Source organism: Acomys russatus, chromosome 16 (assembly GCF_903995435.1).
Source record: "Acomys russatus chromosome 16, mAcoRus1.1, whole genome shotgun sequence".
NCBI classification, from domain to species: domain Eukaryota; kingdom Metazoa; phylum Chordata; class Mammalia; order Rodentia; family Muridae; genus Acomys; species Acomys russatus.
This window is the reverse complement of record NC_067152.1, coordinates 27,323,053-27,338,407: the sequence shown is the minus strand read 5'-3', so window position 1 is coordinate 27,338,407 and position 15,355 is coordinate 27,323,053. Positions and strand designations below refer to the sequence as shown.

The following is a 15,355-nucleotide window of genomic DNA, read 5'->3' as shown; positions in this document are numbered from 1 at the left end:
CCGTAGCCTCCACTGCCACGGGGGGGGGGGGTGCAGGGGGGCCTATACTCTTGCTCCAACTATTCCAACCATCCTGAACAGGGTGGGGCACTAGGCTCTCAGGTCCCCCGCTCCGCTGCCCCTCCCGGGTTGGTCTCCCCTTCTGCCCCGGTTCCTCCCTTTCTGGGGTGAGGCCAGCCAATGGCCGACGTGACTCCGGTTTTGGCCTGGGAGCTGGGCAACTCGCGGATTCCCCGCCCCACAGTTCTGGCCAGCGTCCCGGTGCGCACGGACGTGGCTCGAGTTTCCTCCCCTCTGGGCTCCTGCTCGCTTTCCCCTCTCTCGCTCCTCTTTCTCTCCCGGTCTCCCGCTCCAGTTTCACCCGGCGGGCTCCGCACGGCTCCGGGAAGCTATGGAGGATGTCACACTCCATATCGTCGAGCGGCCGTATTCTGGATTTCCCGATGCCTCCTCCGAGGGCCCGGAGCCCACCCCAGGGGAGGCTCAGGCCACAGAGGAGCCGTCGGGGACCGGCTCTGACGAGCTGATCAAGTCAGACCAGGTAAACGGGGTGTTAGTGCTGAGCCTTCTGGATAAAATCATCGGTGCCGTTGACCAGATCCAGCTGACCCAAGCCCAGCTGGAGGAGCGACAGGCAGAGATGGAGGGCGCCGTGCAGAGCATCCAGGGAGAGCTGAGCAAGCTGGGCAAGGCTCACGCCACCACGAGCAACACCGTGAGCAAGCTGCTGGAGAAGGTGCGCAAGGTCAGCGTCAACGTGAAGACTGTGCGCGGCAGCCTGGAGCGCCAGGCGGGCCAGATAAAGAAGCTGGAGGTCAACGAGGCGGAGCTGCTGCGGCGCCGCAACTTCAAAGTCATGATCTATCAGGTGAGCCCACCGGGCAGATCGCTTCCGGAGCTGGGGGTACCCCCACTCGCGGTCCGGGCCCTAGGATCCGGGTGACCGGGCTGAGGCTCTCCTCTCCGTCAGACCGTGAGAGCGGTCAGCAGCTCCTCCTTCCTTCCTGCGAGTCCAGCTGGAGTGGGGTTAAGGGAGTGGCGGACTAGCTGAGGTGGGCTGCAGAGGTGGCGGACTCTTGGGGCGCACAGAGAGGCGCACCCCGCGCCTCCCCGCCCAGGCTCCTCCCCGCAGTTTCTAACTCCTAGCGGAAAAGTTAATGGGCTGGACTTGGGAATGCTGTACTTGCTGAGTGCTCCCTGTTTGTCTCTGTCAATTGCCTCCCCATTTGGAGAACGTTTTTTGGGGGGGAGGTAATGCCTGAGGTCCCTGGTGGTCTTTGGGTGCCCCTCTGTAAGCAGACACTGAAGGTGGGGCCCGGGGCCTGGGGCCTCCGGCGCTGAGGGCCCGATATAGCGGGTGATTCAGGACTCAGGCACGCAGTGGCGGGGGCGCCATGCAAGGGACACAACCCTCAGCCCCCTTTACCCTACCCCCGCGCCCCCGCACCAACTTCGGTTGCCCCCGCGCGTCCCCTTGCTGCCATCTGCCCCTGGCCTCCAGGCACTTTCAGTTCCTTGGGGACACTGTCTCGCGGTGCAGCGGGGCGCGGGCGCTCTTGGCGCCTGGTGGGAGCGGGTGGGGCAGGTAGCGGTGGGCGTTAGAAGTGCAAGTGGGGCTGGTGGAGGTGGCGGTCTGGGCGAGATGAATCATCCCCCTCGCCCCCGCATAACGCGGGGGCTATGGCCGTGTCCAGAGCTGAGCAGTGAAGGGTGGAGGCTGCCGCATTCAGGCTCCACCGGTTGCTTTCTTTGTGCCTTTCTGGGTTCCTCCTGCCTGGATACAACTGTGGTATCTCAACCCCTAAAGCATCTGGGACTCTCAATGTTGATTTGCGCCTGCATTCCCATCCTTGACCCTATTAAGAGTAAATCTGCCTGGCGAACGTCTTTAATTCCAGCACTCCGGGAGGCAGAGGCAGGTGGATCTCTGCGAGTTCGAGGCCAGCCTGGTCTACAAAGTGAGTTCAGGCCAGCCAAGGCTACACAGAGAAACCTTGTCTTGAAAAACAAACAAACAAACAAACAGTAAATCTGAGCTGGGTGAGGAATTGATGCTCTCTCCCTGGGAAGGAATGTGGTGAGCCCTGTCTCCTGCTTGGGTCTGGTTGATGCTTCCACTCCTAAGATGAGTGAGGGGTTGTTAGTTTATGCTCTTGAGGGGAATGGGGGGGAGGGGGGAGGAGAAGACTAGGTTTCCCACCTGCCCTACCTTCAAGGACCTGTGTCAGGAAGCTGTGGAGTCTTGCTTGATTCGATGTTTCTGAGTAACTGTGAGTGAGATGGGGTTCTTAGCTTGGTCTCCCTACGAGGAACAAAGACCAAGACCAAAGCAGACAGGGACAGTGTCTGGGGGAGAAATGAACGGACAATATGCTTGGAGACTTTCGTGGTAGGACAGGCAGAAAAAGGATTGCTCCCAGCTCCTGCCTCTACATACTGCTGAGGGACTCTTCCAGGTGGCCTGTAAAGTTTTGCCTTGCTGTTTCATACCCGTGGCCCCGTCCTTCCAGAGGCCAAGGTGGCCTGAGACACATAAAACGACTGTGTCTACGAACAAAAAAAGCTTCGCTCCTCCCATTTATAGCACCCACTTGGTAGGAGAAAGTATTTACTTAGCTCTGTTTCCACTCAGTCTAACTGTTTAGAGACAGGAGGTTTAGGGCTATGGGGCCTTGTGAGTTGTTTTTAGACTTGTGTGGCCCTTGCAGGTGACATCTAGGGAAAGAGAACGGGGTCTGGGACAATAAGCTAGCTCTCTCGCTCAGAACCTGCACTTGTCACAGTGAACTTGGGTAGGTGACTTTCCCATCTTAACTGTCGCAGGTTGTTCAACTTGGGGACATTCTCAACCTGGAAGTAAGCCTCCCGGTGCTGGGTGAGCGTGGGGATTCTGAGAGAAAGGACAAGTATTGTGCTGCTGAGGTCAGCGTCCTCTCTGTTCTCTCCATCGCCAGTGCTTGACAGCCATTACTATCTGAATAGTGGGGTGGGGGCACACACTAGGTGGTTTTGAACCAAGCCAGCGGGAGAGGAGAGCAGAGAGTTGAGTAAGAGTGGTTTGGGACTGGGGCTGGAGAGATGGCTCAGTCATAAACAGGACTGGCTGCTCTTCCAAAGAACCAGGCTTTGGTTCCTGACACCAACGTGATGGCTAACAGCAATCTAATTCCAATTCCAGGGATTCTGACACTCTCTTCTGCCTCTGCAGGGGCATTGCACACATGTGTTGCACAGACATGCATATAGACATAACATACACACACACACACACACACACACACACACACACACCACACACGTCTGAAAAGAAAGAAAGCATTGCTTAAATTGAACCATCAAGCCACAGGAGAAAGAAAGAACTAAGAACTAAAATGGTCCCTAGCCCTGGGACAAGCTCAGAGGTAAGGACCAGCTTCCAGCACGTGGGGTAGGGCTCAGGGTTGCCGAACTTTCCTGAGCTGCTCCACAGATGTGCCAGGTAGGGGTGAGGGAGTGGGGCCTCCGATGCTGGAGGAAAGCAGCCTGCTCTCCTCCTAGATCTGCAGAGAGGTCCAGTCCGAGGAAAGAATGGGGTAAAAATAGCCATGTGTCTTGGCAGGCCTAATAGGGAAGACTGGGGGCCGCAGAGTTTATGGGAAAGTCAGGATAAGGAGATGGCCAGGGAGAGGGAGCAAGAGAGGGGAGGGGCGGCTGAGACGGGCTGGAAAGAGGCTCCCAGATGATAAGAGTTTTTTAGAGGGGAAGCAGAAAGGAGATTCTATGTTCCCCCCTATCGATGTGGGAGGTCATGATGTGGCAAAGGGGACAATGTGAAAGAAGGGACGCAAGGGTCTGGAAGTCTCAGTAGTAGGATCAGGATGTCTGGCCACCGCGCCCTATTCCTGGGTGAGGGAATCCCTTGTGTGGCTATACACAAATGCGAGCGGTTTGGCATCACATGCTGTCCTATAGGCCACAGTTATATACTCAACAGCTAGTGAGGAGGAGGAGGAGGAGAAGTGCATTGTACTAGTTAGTGGTGGTTGACTGAGGGCTTCTAGGAAGTCTGGGTACTTTGTGCAGAAGGATGGAAGCAATTGCTCTGAAGCACCAGGCAACACAGGAGAGCTGAAACCCACACGTCCACTGTGACGACTCGGAGATAGATTAGAGTCTAAGAAGGGGAAGCCGGGTGTGGTGGCGCAGGCCTTGAATCCTAGCACTGGGGAGGCAGAGGCAGGTGGATCACTGTGAGTTCGAGGCCAGCCTGGCCTACAAAGCAAGTCCAGGACAACCAGGAATACACAGAGAGACCGTGTCTCAAAAAACAAAAACAAACAACAACAACAAAAAGAATCTAGAAAGGGAGATAAAGTAGAAACAAATGCTCTCTCTCTCTCCTTCTCTCCTGTTTTTGTTTTGTTTTTGTCTTTTTTGTTTTTGTTTTCCAGACAGGGCTTCTCTGTGGAACAGCCCTGGCTGACCTGGACTCCCTTTGTAGACCTGGCTGACCTCCAATTCACGGAGATCCACCTGTCTCTGCCTCTTGAGTGCTGGGATTAAAGGTGTGCACCACCACGCCCTGGCTGGAAACAAATGCTTTTTGGCACTTGTAATTTTTCTAGTCTCAAAGTGATTTATCATAGCCCTATATGCCCAAGAGGTGAAGTAGTTTGGATGAGGCAAAGTTGATACCCATTATATCTGCCCTGAGGGCTTGGGGAGAGGCCCCTGAAGCATTGGTGACATTAGATTATTCCCAGGCATTAAAGGGGAAGACAGTGTGGCTGGAATAAGGGCTTGCTGGCTTCTTTTCAAATCTTCACCCAGCCTTTAATTCCTTCCTTCCGGTATGTACTCCAAGTGAATCACAGATACCTTTCTCCAGAAGAACCTTAAACCTTCATCTAAAAATACTCATAGCTTGTCTGCTCTGGTCCTTTTTGCCCCCTTAGCCTCACTACCGCGAGGAGTGTATCCGCCATGCCGTTCTTCCTAAACGGTGGCTTTGGGCTGTTTTTCGTGCTTGTGGATCCAAAGCAGACAGGGTATTTTTAAGGGGCACTCCCAGGAGTGAAGGAACTCTTATTATCTGTCTAACCCACCCTCCTTTTTTAAAAGTCAAATCTGACTGGTGTAAAAGCCAAAGTTAAAAAGGTAAGACGAGGTCATAAAGCAGGCAACTGGCAGCAAGCAGGCGCAGGATATTATGCTAAACAACGGCCTCAGCAGATGAGGGGCGCCTGCGCAGTGTTGGGATCCCGTCCCTCCATGTGAATTCGTCATCACTCTGTTGCTGTACACGCTGAGCTGGAAGATAACCAGCTTCATTCCTCTCCACTGTGTCTCTTAGGAAGCTGGGGCCCAGTCCAGGAAGCCACTTGCCTATTGTCACTTAAAGGATGAGGGGCTAAAACTGGGGCCAGATGAATGTGGTCGTGCACAGCTGAACTCCAAGCTCCCCGGAGGCTATGGGAGCAGGATTGTGAGTTTGAGGTCAGCCTGTGCTACTTAGGGAGACCCTCTCAAAACAACCGCCACCCTGCCCCCAAAGGAGCAAACAACAGGGGAAAGGAATCTACTGTATTTTTCTGGACCATAAGATGCACTACCGCCGGGTGTGGTGGCGCACGCCTTTAATCCCAGCACTTGGGAGGCAGAGGCAGGCGGATTGCTGTGAGTTCAAAGCCAGCCTGGTCTACAGAGTCCAGGATGGCCAAGGCTACACAGAGAAACCCTGTCTCACCCCCCCAAAAAGACGCACTACCACCACCACCACCAAAAGTGTTGGGGGTAGGGGGAGGTGAATTAGGGTGCGCCTTATGGTCCGATTGCTGTTTTTACTGTTTTTCTTGTTTTACTCCTGCTCTAAAATCTGGGTGCGTCTTATGGTCAGGTGCGTCTTATGGTCTAAAACATAGGGTAGCTTCACTGGTAGAGAGCTTGCTTACCATGCTGCAGCTGGGACTCCATCTCTAGTACCACATAAACTGGCAGAGCGGTGCACGCCTTTAATCTCAGTACCCAGGCAGTAGAGTCAGGAGGATTAGAAGTTCAAGCGCAGTGACATCTACATAGCCAGTTTGAGGCTCAACAAACAAGCAAACTAGGCAACAAACAAACCTTGGATATGTTGCTCCTTACTAGAGAGGTGTGTGTGCGCGCGAACATGCACATGTGTGCAGACACGTGCTATGTTGGCTACCATTGGCCCACAGTGGACTATTGATGGCCATTAGCTGCTCAAGCTCCTGAGTGCTGAAGGAGAAACAAAGTCACTCAGCCACATGGGAGTAGGAGGAGAAGGTGCCCAGTGTAAGGATTAAGCTCCCAGCCGGCCAGCCTTGGGATCCCTGGCTTAGGCTTCCTTTCCAGGAGAGAGTCGTTTTCCACTTCCCATCTCCTGGCCACTTCTGTCTCCTCCCCGTACTCTGCAGGTTGGGACCTGCTGGTGCTTTGGAGTTTTATGACAACATGCCTTACTGAGCATTGCAATTGTCTGAGTCTGCTACTCCCCTGACTGCCCCTCTCCTGAGTTCTGACTGCCCGAAGCAGCTCTCCAGAGGGTCAGAAGCTGCTGCCGCCCCCCACCACCCCCCCGCACAGACCCACCTGTCCTGAAGATAGCTTGTTTTTAAGACTCTGATTTCTCTGCATGTTACAGTGTCATATTCTAAGGCCTGGGTAGCAAGGGAGGCAGGAGGTAGATACTCAGCCAAAGGGAAGTAGTCAGGGTGTCCCTGTTCTCTCTCTGCCTGTCCCTTTTCTTAGCCAGGGTGGCACCCATGCATGCCCACCCTGCCTCAGGGAAGAACAAGAAGGAGGGGGTGGGGCGTTTGCGTGGTGTGTTTCTTCCACTCAGCAGAGCTCCCCTGGTAGAATTTACCAGCCGGTCTCGAAATTTCAAAACGTGCCTTCTCCACACCTGGTAGCCCCTCTCCAGCCTCCCAGTAGCCATGGCCATCTCACGGGTGACAGTGGCACCGCGAGGATAGAAGGTGGGAGCCCAGGGAGAGGCCTAAAGAACAATCTGGAGAACAGGAAGGCGGTGGAGGGCCGTTCAGTTGAAGCTGTGTTTATTAATTCATGGGTTTGGGTTCGTCCCACCCCTTCTTGCCCTAGGGCCTTCCTAAAGAAGCATTTCAAATGTGGTCTCGGCACACCCTAATCCATTGGGGGGGGTGGCTTCCTCTCTCTTCAACCAGACCCCACTCTGCATACCACAGAGGCCTCTTTCTGCCAACTTCCCCGCACCCATCCCAAGTGCCATTTAAACCCCTTTTCCTCATCTTAGCCCAAGAAGAAGCCGAATGCACCCTCTGGCCCGGCCACACCCAAGATCGTGCCTCTTGACCTCCTGCCTGAGACTGAGCCCTTTCACCAGAAGCCTGAGACACTGCCTGACCGCCCAGCCTTTGAGCAGATGCCCAGCCCACTGCCCTATTACCCAGAGCCTGGGCCCCGACCCACCCCAGAGGAGCCAGCAGCTGATGGGAGTACCTAGGATCTCCTGGGATGCCAGGGCCACTGGGCACAGGGTATCCCTCCTGGATCCCACCAGCTTATCATTTGATGGAAGTCAGCGCCTTCATGGCCTGTCTTTTCAAGCTGTTGGCCATTATGGGCTGGCAATGGGTGTTGGAAAAAAAAATGCTTGTATGGGGCAGCGGTCAGGCAAATGTGATGTGTGCAGTGGGGGTGGGAGGCAAAGAGGAGGGTCCTCCCTTCCTTCGGTGGTGGTGGGAGGTGGGAGGGATGTTTTGTTTTCCCAGTGCTGGGGATGGACCCCGGAACCTCATGCATGCTAAGCAAAGTTCAACCACAGAAGTGTATTCCTTGATTCTTTTTTTTTTTTAATTGTGGCTTTCCCTGCACCAGACTTGAGCTGCACCTAAAGGCTGCCCTGCATGAAGCTGCATGAAGCTGGGTGTGTCTTCTGAGTCTCTCTTCCCTCCCCCCTCAGTCCTTACCCCTCAGGGACAGGCCAGTTTGGCTCAAAGCCTCTTTGGAGGAGGGCCTTCATGAGGCCCAGGCCTGGGAGTTGTTCCGTGCCCTCTTCACCCACTCCCCTGTAGCTGAGGAAAACATTTACACTTACTTTTTTTTTTTTCATTTTCTTTTAGAAAATGTTTTGCAAAGGGATCCCTTATGTTTGCCAGATCCTGCCTTGGGTGGGGCACCCAAAAGCTGCCAGCGCAGAGAGGCCCAAAGGGAAGAAGACATTTTAGCTGGCTCCACCACACCAGGCTTCTCAACCCCTTTTCCCTTTCTTTCTCCACGATCATCCCCCCACTAAGAAACCCTTGTAGATTTTTTTTCCCCATTTACCTCCTCATGAAAATTTAATACTATGGATAATGTTGTGTGGTCGTTTATGTGAGAGGAGGTTCTTTAAACCATTATAATAACCGAGGCTCCGACACCTTCCGAGAGTCGATTTTCACCCTCTTAGGAACAAAGCCATCCCTGGCGAGAAAGCGTGCCTATAGAAGAGCACGCCTTTCTTCTGCCTTTGGTGTCTCATCTCCTTGTCTTGGTAACCCAAGGCAGAGGTCTGGGGCTTTTAGGACTGTCTCTTCATTTCTTCTTCATGACTCATCTTCTGCTCCGTAATGCAGCCTCTTCTAATGTGCTCTCTAAGCAGATCGTGGGTCTCGGAATCACCTCCACTCTCTCCGCACCAGTTGTAGACAGACTGGTTGGCACCAAGTCGAGAGAGGCTCCTACCCACAGCTGGATAACACTCGTCCCTCTCTCTAACAAATATGAAATGCCAAGGGTAAAATGGGCACTGGGTTAGATTCTTATCTATCTATCTATCTATCTATCTATCTATCTATCTATCTATCTAACTAATCTTTTTTCCTGAGACAGCGTTTCTTTCTCTGTGTAACAGCTCTGGCTGTCTTGAAACTCCCTCTGTAGACCAGGCTGGCCTTGAACTTACAGAGACCCACCTACCTCCACCTCTTGATGCTGGGATTAAAGGCGTGAGCCACCCACGCCTGCCCGGCAGAGCTCATAGTGGTCTTTCTAAGCCAGAAGGTCTTGCTCTCTGCAGCAGGGTTGGGAGGTGAAGTGTAAGAGGTGGGAACCTCCCTGAGGGCCTATCTCTATCCTGGACTGGTGCCATCCTGGCATGGGGAGCTGTGTGTGCTTGGCAGGGGCTGGGGAAGCCGTGCATGCTTTTGTTCAGACCTGGTCATTAAAGGTAACTGTGGAAACCAAGCCTGTTGGGAGTGGTGGTTTTGTTTAATAAAGACCGGGAAAGTGGGACAATCAGAACCCTCCCTTCTTGGTCACCACGAGGCCCCTCCATTGCCTTAATGCCAGGGGAGTAGGGGTGAGACAAAGGTGCCTGGCTCAGGGATTGGGGGGGGGGCAGAGTAAGGGGAGGTGCTTTTGGAATTGTGTTGGTGGCTGTTGTAGCAACAGGCAGACTGGGTGGGCCCAAGACAGCGCTCCAAGGCTGTGAGTCATGAGGAAAGCCTGACTTGGAAATGGGGGTGGAAAAGAGAAATCCATTAATGGAGGGGAAAAGCTAATGGTGTTGTTCTGTGGCCGGAGCCAGCCCACAGGAGATCGCGCAGGGACTCGGGCCAGGTTGCTTCTTCTTTCCCAGCCCCCAATCTTCCACCCAGAAGATGGCGCCTCTGGTAGAAGCCATCACTCCAGGGGAAGGTCCACCATGGAGGGGGCTATGTTTTCCAGGCACCAACTTCTTCCTGGGATTGCTTCCCGGCCCTGTAGCAATAGAAGTTGGCGTAGGAGGGAGAAGCTTGTGGTGTTCTCCTCAGCCTTATATTTTGAGCTCAGATGGTGAAAACCTTTATCTAGAAAGATAGAGGCTAGGGAAACCAGCTAGCTCCATCTTCAGGGGTTAGGATGGGGTGGCAGGAGAAGAGTCTCCGGGGGTGGGGTGGGGCGTGGGGCAGGGATTTGTCCTCTAGGAGTTGGAACTGTTTCCTGACTATTCCACAGTCCATCCACATTGCTGGGCTTTAGTAAAAGGTGAAAAAAAAATTAAAATAGAGTCTCACACACACAAAAACCACCACCACCACCACCACCAAACCCAGAGTCTCACTATGTAGTCCTGGCTGGCCTGGATCTCACTTTGTAAACCAGGCTGGCCTCAGATTCACAGAGATCCACCTACCTCTGCCTCTCCAGCACTGGGATTAAAGACTTGCTGCACTACCAAGCTGGATCCAAGAGGTGGTTTTTGTTTTTGTTCTGTTTGTTTGTTTGTTTGTTTGAGGCAGGGTTTCTCAATGTAGCCTTGGCTGTCCTGGACTTGCTTTGTAGACCAGGCTGGCCTCGAACACAGAGATCCACCTGCCTCTGCCTCCCCAGTGCTGGGATTAAAGGCGTGCACCACCATGCCCTGCCTTTTTGTTCTTTTTTTATACTGGTACTACTGGTGAATCTAGGTTGAGATGCAAGGAAGAGGTGGCAGAGGGTTTAATTCTAGGGAATCTTAAGATGATGTGTAAACCCTAGTGATGTCAATCCGGATTAAGTCTCCAGGGATAGGCAAGATGACTCCAAGAGACTCAAAGAGTACCGCTGAAGTCAGAAGAATGCTGGGAGAGGCTGGGATAGTCCTACACTCAGTATAAGAAAAACATTCCTTCAATGCCTCAGTCAATAAGAGGCAAAGGGATACAGGATTCCAGTGGTAGTACTAAGCCCCACTTATGCCAATTGGAGACTACAAATCCCAGCATGCCTTGTGCTCAAGCTACCTTGCCTGCTGGGAGGTGTAGTAGTGTAATAGATAGCATGAGGTGGCTTGGTGCCCGTTAGTGTTGGTGCCCAGTCCGGAGACAAGGTGGAGACAGCATTCCCTTTTTGTTCCTGCTAATGTTATTGACAAGGAGGGAAGGAAGTTGGGAGGAGGTGTTCTAGTTTCTAGTGTAAACCAGGAAACCCTGGGGGATGTGAATGGGAGGGAATAGGAAAGGGGCTGGGGGTGGGGAAGGAATTTCTGTAGCAGGTGGTATAAAGATTTCATGGAGCTTATGAATAGGTGTGTGTGTGTGTGTGTGTGTGTGTGTGTGTGTGTGTGTGTGTGTGTGTGTTCCTATGAGAAGAATCAATTATGTTGCCTTGTTTTCTCAGGAGATGGGATTTTCTTATGATTCATGGAAATGACATTGAGAAAAAGTTTTAGGAAAAAAATGTGCCCTCCCCCCCATCCCTTGGACTTAAATATTTAAAAAAGAGTCTTGGCCTTTTTTAAGAGTTCCTATTTCTGTCCTGTGCTCACCCTGTTTTGTTCCGTGTTCACCCACATCTGCTCTTCGGTGATGGTATGTTAGGGTATTCCTAAAATGATGAAATGTTGATCCCAGGTCAGCTCGAAAACCCTCCACACAAGCAAGAGTAGGTGCTAGGGTCTCTGAGTGGAAGAGAAGAGCTAAGGGCTGGCTGGCGTTGAGATCCAGGATGGGGTCTCTTACAGGCAGCCCAGGATGGGGTCACCACCCTCCCCGCTCCAGACTCTTTTAAGTTCTGGCCTGGGAAACAAAGTAAGAGTAGGAAAACAGTTCTTCTCGACCCCACCACCACCCCACCCCGCCTCTCCCATTCCAGGGCAAGGAAACCAGAACCAGAAGAAATGTCGGGGGGGGGGGGGGGGAGAAAACAAATACTTGGCGTTCAGCCAGCCTCTTCCCTGGCCTCCGTTAACTTATACGTGGGAGTAGGGGATGCCCACTGGTGGAGCCAAATAGCATAAGAAAATCAAGGACGGAAAAGCTGTAGGCAGAGCTCTCCTGGTTCAATCCTTAAGAACACACTGCCAATAAGGGTAGCTTAAAGTTACCTTACTTGGGGACCGCTTGGGATCAGCTTTGAGATACCACGTTGAATTTCTAAACTCTCCTGGACAGGCTTTCTGTCCCGTCTGGTGCAGCGTGCAAGTCAGGGCGCCAGAGGGAGCTCTGCCATTTCCCAGGTTAAGCTGTCCTTTTCGAAGTCACCGCGGCTTAAAGCAATCATATGGAGTAGCCAGAGTGTGCAAGGGTTTGAGGGTCCCTGGAACATTGCGCCCAAGTGCAAGCATAATATTGACCAGTTTTTGCCCCGAAGCTCTGCTATCTCTCCGTGTTGTCTGTATAACAACCATTCGACGCACAGGTTGTGACCAGTTCTGTACCAGGCACCGGGGTGTTCAAGAGTGAACGAGTCCGGTAGATCTCACCTTCGCTATATAGGTCCCCATGTTCTCCCCAGAATCGCCAGCACCCCACTCGGTTTCTCCTGGGTCCTAGTCAGCCCTCGCTCTGCCTTCTTCGGTGACATTTCTCATCTCAGTTCTGCTCTCCTCTTAGGATGAAGTCAAGCTGCCGGCCAAACTGAGCGTCGCCAAGTCCCTGAAAGAGTCAGAGGCGCTGCCGGAGAAGGAAGGCGACGAGCTGGGCGAAGGCGAGAGACTCGAGGAGGACGCCGCGATCGAGCTGTCTTCCGATGAGGCGGTGGAAGTGGAGGAGGTGATCGAGGAGTCCCGCGCCGAGCGCATCAAGCGCAGCGGCCTGCGGCGTGTGGACGACTTCAAGAAGGCCTTCTCCAAGGAGAAGATGGAGAAGACCAAGGTGCGCACCCGCGAGAACCTGGAGAAGACGCGCCTGAAGACTAAGGAGAACCTGGAGAAGACCCGGCACACACTGGAGAAGCGCATGAACAAGCTGGGCACGCGCCTGGTCCCCGTGGAACGACGCGAGAAGCTGAAGACGTCACGCGACAAGCTGCGCAAATCCTTCACGCCCGACCACGTGGTGTATGCGCGCTCCAAGACCGCTGTCTACAAGGTGCCGCCCTTCACCTTTCACGTCAAGAAGATCCGCGAGGGCGAGGTGGAGGTGCTGAAGGCCACTGAGATGGTGGAGGTGGGTCCTGACGACGATGAGGTTGGCGTGGAGCGCGGCGAGGCCACTGACCTGCTGCGCGGGAGCAGCCCCGACGTGCACACGCTGCTGGAGATTACTGAAGAGTCGGATGCCGTCCTGGTGGACAAGAGCGACAGCGACTGAGCAGGACTCACGGGGCTCTGCCCTGGAGGCCAGCGCCTGACCCTGCCACTCCCTCACCCCCACACCTGCCCGCCTCCTTTCTCTTTTCAAACTTTCTCTTGTGCATTCTCCTCAGCCTCCCAGTCTGGTTGAGCTCTTTCTAAGCTGAAAACACATCGCCTGGAAGAGCACCCCTCCAAAACACAGGCCGTAGATAGAGGGGAAGTGGTCTCCCCACCACGGACAGCCTCAATATGGACACAGTCTGGGTAGGAAGTGGGGCGAATGACCCATGGCCTGGTTGTCCTGCTCCAGGATGCTTTTTCTTAATTCCCCAGTTAGGCCCCGTCGAGGGTCGGCCTGCCCCTTGGCCTTCCTACCACAGCCTCATCCTCATCTGCGCCATGCTCCTTCCTGAGCTGTCTTCCCTCATCTTCACCTTGGGAGACTCCAAAAGCCAAAATTTCTGTGAGGGGAAAACGTGACTCCTAAAGTCAACCCTTGTAGGGGCAGCCTGTTAGTGCCAGCTTGCCATCCCAGCTAATAGAGAGGCTGAGGCAGGAGAAATGGCAAATTCCAAGGCCTGTCTGGGCTAAAGAGTGAGTTCAAAGCCAGCCTGAATAATTTAGTGAGCCCTTGTTTCAAAATAAGAAAAGATGGCTAGGGCGTATCACTGATGGAGCCCTTGCTTAGAAGATGGTGGTGCAATTCAAAGTGCCAGGAAGAAAGAGTGTGTGCAGGGAGGCCTTTGCCTACATGGGAGGTAGCCCACTGGACGACCTAAGGGTCTTTGGGGAACCTAAGGCAATAGGGTAGGGTGGAGACAGAGTATGACCCTGGATAAATGTCCCACCAAAGTAAGCAGGGGGCAAGCAGAGCCTGGGAAAGGCTGGTAGGTGTTGGTAGGAGTGTGGCTTTGGGAAGAAAGGGCGGAACAGAAGAAAGTTGAAAAGGAATAGGAAAAAAGTGCCCTCGTTAGCAGCACAAAGAAACCCAGGACAAGAATCTCACTTTGGTGGGGACTCGGGCTAGCAGGACAGTTTTAGGAACAGGAAGGCAGCCAGTTCTAGAAAGTGTGTCCCAAAGAGGGTTAAAGCGTCTCTTCCAGGGACTGGGAAATGCCTTCTGGGAAGCTTTGCTTCCAAGGCCAGAAAAGTAGGGTTCCAGCAGGGGGCAGCAGCAAGCTGTGGAGAGCTGCCAGTTAGGAGGGCGATGGGAGGGAGGGAGGGAGGAAGGAGCTAAAGGCCAGGCCTAGAGCGGGAAGGGAAGCCGGGAAAGCAGGCCTGGCTGACTTACCCACCACAGCGCCCGCTCAGCTGCTTCCAGCGTGGATCTTTCCCTAGTGTAAAACTGCAGAACTTGCCAAGACCTCCCTACGTTCCTTACCTCTGGGGCACCTTACCTGAAAGTTTGGGGGAGGGGAGGAAAGGGGGCCCTGCTTCTTGTCAGGCTTGAGTTCTGTAATTACTGCCCAGGCTTTCTCCTGAGGATGCATTTCCTCCCCACCCACCCCCCCCCCCCATTAAAGGCTGGTCAGGAGCAAAGACAACACCTCCCCCAAATGCTTTCCTCTCTCTACCTACTTATCTTCCCTGCTCTGCTTTCTAGAATTGTAGCTAATTGATATGGGGTGGAGGGGGGGGGGCGCGGTATGGAAACCACAAACCTTTTATACAGTACAAAGCTTTGCTTTTTTAATTTTTATTTTAAACTTTCCTTTTTTTTTCTTGGTTCCCTTCCCTCCTCTGAATGATTGGAGACATATAAGCTGAGGAGGGTGGGGTATGTAGGATGAGGTCCCTTGGTGCTGACAGGCTGAAGTTGCGGGTAGATGCAGTTTCCTGTGGGCTCTTGGGGAGTCCCTCACAGTTGCTGTGTTCTGGTGAGCAGCCGGACCAATAAACCTGCCTTTCTAAAAGGATTTGTGTGGGGTTTATATTGTCCAAAGCAGTGACTGAGGGTGTTACAGAGGAAGGGAGGAAGGGAGGGGACACTTCTAGCCTACAGTCCCGGCTTCCAAGAGCAGGGCTGAGGTGGTGAAGGTTGATAACAACAGCCAATGTGGCTGCACACTACATTGGTGCAACCCCCCCCCACCCCCCACCGCTTTAATCCCAGCACTTGGGAGGCAGAGGTAGGTGGATCGCTGTGAGTTCGAGGCCAGCCTGGTCTACAAAGTGAGTCCAGTCCAGGACAGCCAGGGCTACACAGAGAGACCCTGTCTCAAAAAAACAAAAACAAACAACAACAACCAAAAAAAAAAAAAAAGAAGGAAGAAATGGACACTGATACTGAAAATTTGGAGCCTCCAAGCCACTCATGTTTCCATCTGTCAGGAGAGATAAGCCCAGACTTCCACT

General features: G+C 53.3%; 1 protein-coding gene across 2 annotated transcripts; it reads left to right on the top strand.

The window, feature by feature from the left end:
- Positions 1 to 217: 217 nt before the first annotated feature.
- On the top strand, positions 218 to 13,189 carry Cavin1 (caveolae associated protein 1). Of its 2 annotated transcripts, none has more exons than XM_051158643.1 (2): positions 218 to 868; positions 7,274 to 7,679. In XM_051158643.1, the coding sequence occupies exons 1-2, from the start codon at positions 392 to 394 to the stop codon at positions 7,481 to 7,483; spliced, it is 687 nt and encodes a 228-aa protein (XP_051014600.1). In that variant the 5' UTR covers positions 218 to 391; the 3' UTR covers positions 7,484 to 7,679. The 2 variants fall into 2 exon arrangements, with proteins under 2 accessions (XP_051014600.1, XP_051014599.1); XM_051158642.1 differs by lacking the exon at positions 7,274 to 7,679 and adding an exon at positions 12,318 to 13,189 and having other exon boundaries at positions 222 to 868.
- Positions 13,190 to 15,355: the final 2,166 nt, after the last annotated feature.

Coding starts and splice junctions, on each gene's coding strand:
- Cavin1 (XM_051158642.1), top strand. CDS start 392: ATGGAGGATGTCACACTCCATATCGTCGAGCGGCCGTATTCTGGATTT. Junction 869..12,317: donor TCAAAGTCATGATCTATCAG/GTGAGCCCACCG, acceptor CTCTCCTCTTAG/GATGAAGTCAAGCTGCCGGC.